The following is a 557-nucleotide window of genomic DNA, read 5'->3' as shown; positions in this document are numbered from 1 at the left end:
GTTAAAACAAATAACAAGAACAACAATAATGATGAGAGAGGAAAAAATTGGTATTCTGTTTCCTTTACTGTTTCATATATTCAAAGAAAAATACCTGGCACTAAATACTTTTCAAAAAATAAGTGATCAATATTTTTTTTATAGAAATATAACTCATACAAGAACTTTTGCATATATAACACACTAACTGCAAAGGCATACTTTTCAGTTTCTTATTCTCTGGCTAGGTCTTGCAATAATGACATCTGTGCCTTGAGCTCTTCCATTTTAAGACCTAAAAAGTAAATACATAATATTAATATAGCAGCCATAAAGGATATAAATATAAGACATTCTATGAATTAAAGTCTTAGGAATCATAAGGACTATGCATGTACAACATACTGTAAGCAAGTGGGGAATAAATGCTGTAAACTTCTTAAAGATAACAAAGAAAAGAAAACTTAGTCATAATACATTTCAAAATGCATGTAATGGATATCTATCAAGATTTGTTTGACAGACCTTGCTACTAATTATGGTTTGGTAATAAAAGCTCTCACCCTCTCTACACTCAT

The 557-nt window shown here is 29.3% G+C and overlaps 1 protein-coding gene across 1 annotated transcript in view; it reads right to left on the bottom strand.

Moving 5' to 3' along the window:
* The window catches only part of LOC119588595, a 4,006-nt gene continuing 3,449 nt past the window's right edge, over positions 1-557 (bottom strand). The window contains exon 4 of the mRNA XM_037937238.1: positions 1-274. Coding sequence (XP_037793166.1) covers positions 213-274 — 62 coding nt within the window. The 3' untranslated portion in view covers positions 1-212. The remainder of the gene's footprint in view (positions 275-557) is intronic.

The sequence above is a fragment of the Penaeus monodon genome, chromosome 24 (assembly GCF_015228065.2).
Source record: "Penaeus monodon isolate SGIC_2016 chromosome 24, NSTDA_Pmon_1, whole genome shotgun sequence".
In the NCBI taxonomy this organism is placed as follows: domain Eukaryota; kingdom Metazoa; phylum Arthropoda; class Malacostraca; order Decapoda; family Penaeidae; genus Penaeus; species Penaeus monodon.
The sequence above is the reverse complement of the archived record's forward strand: the minus strand, read 5'-3'. Positions and strand labels throughout refer to the sequence as shown.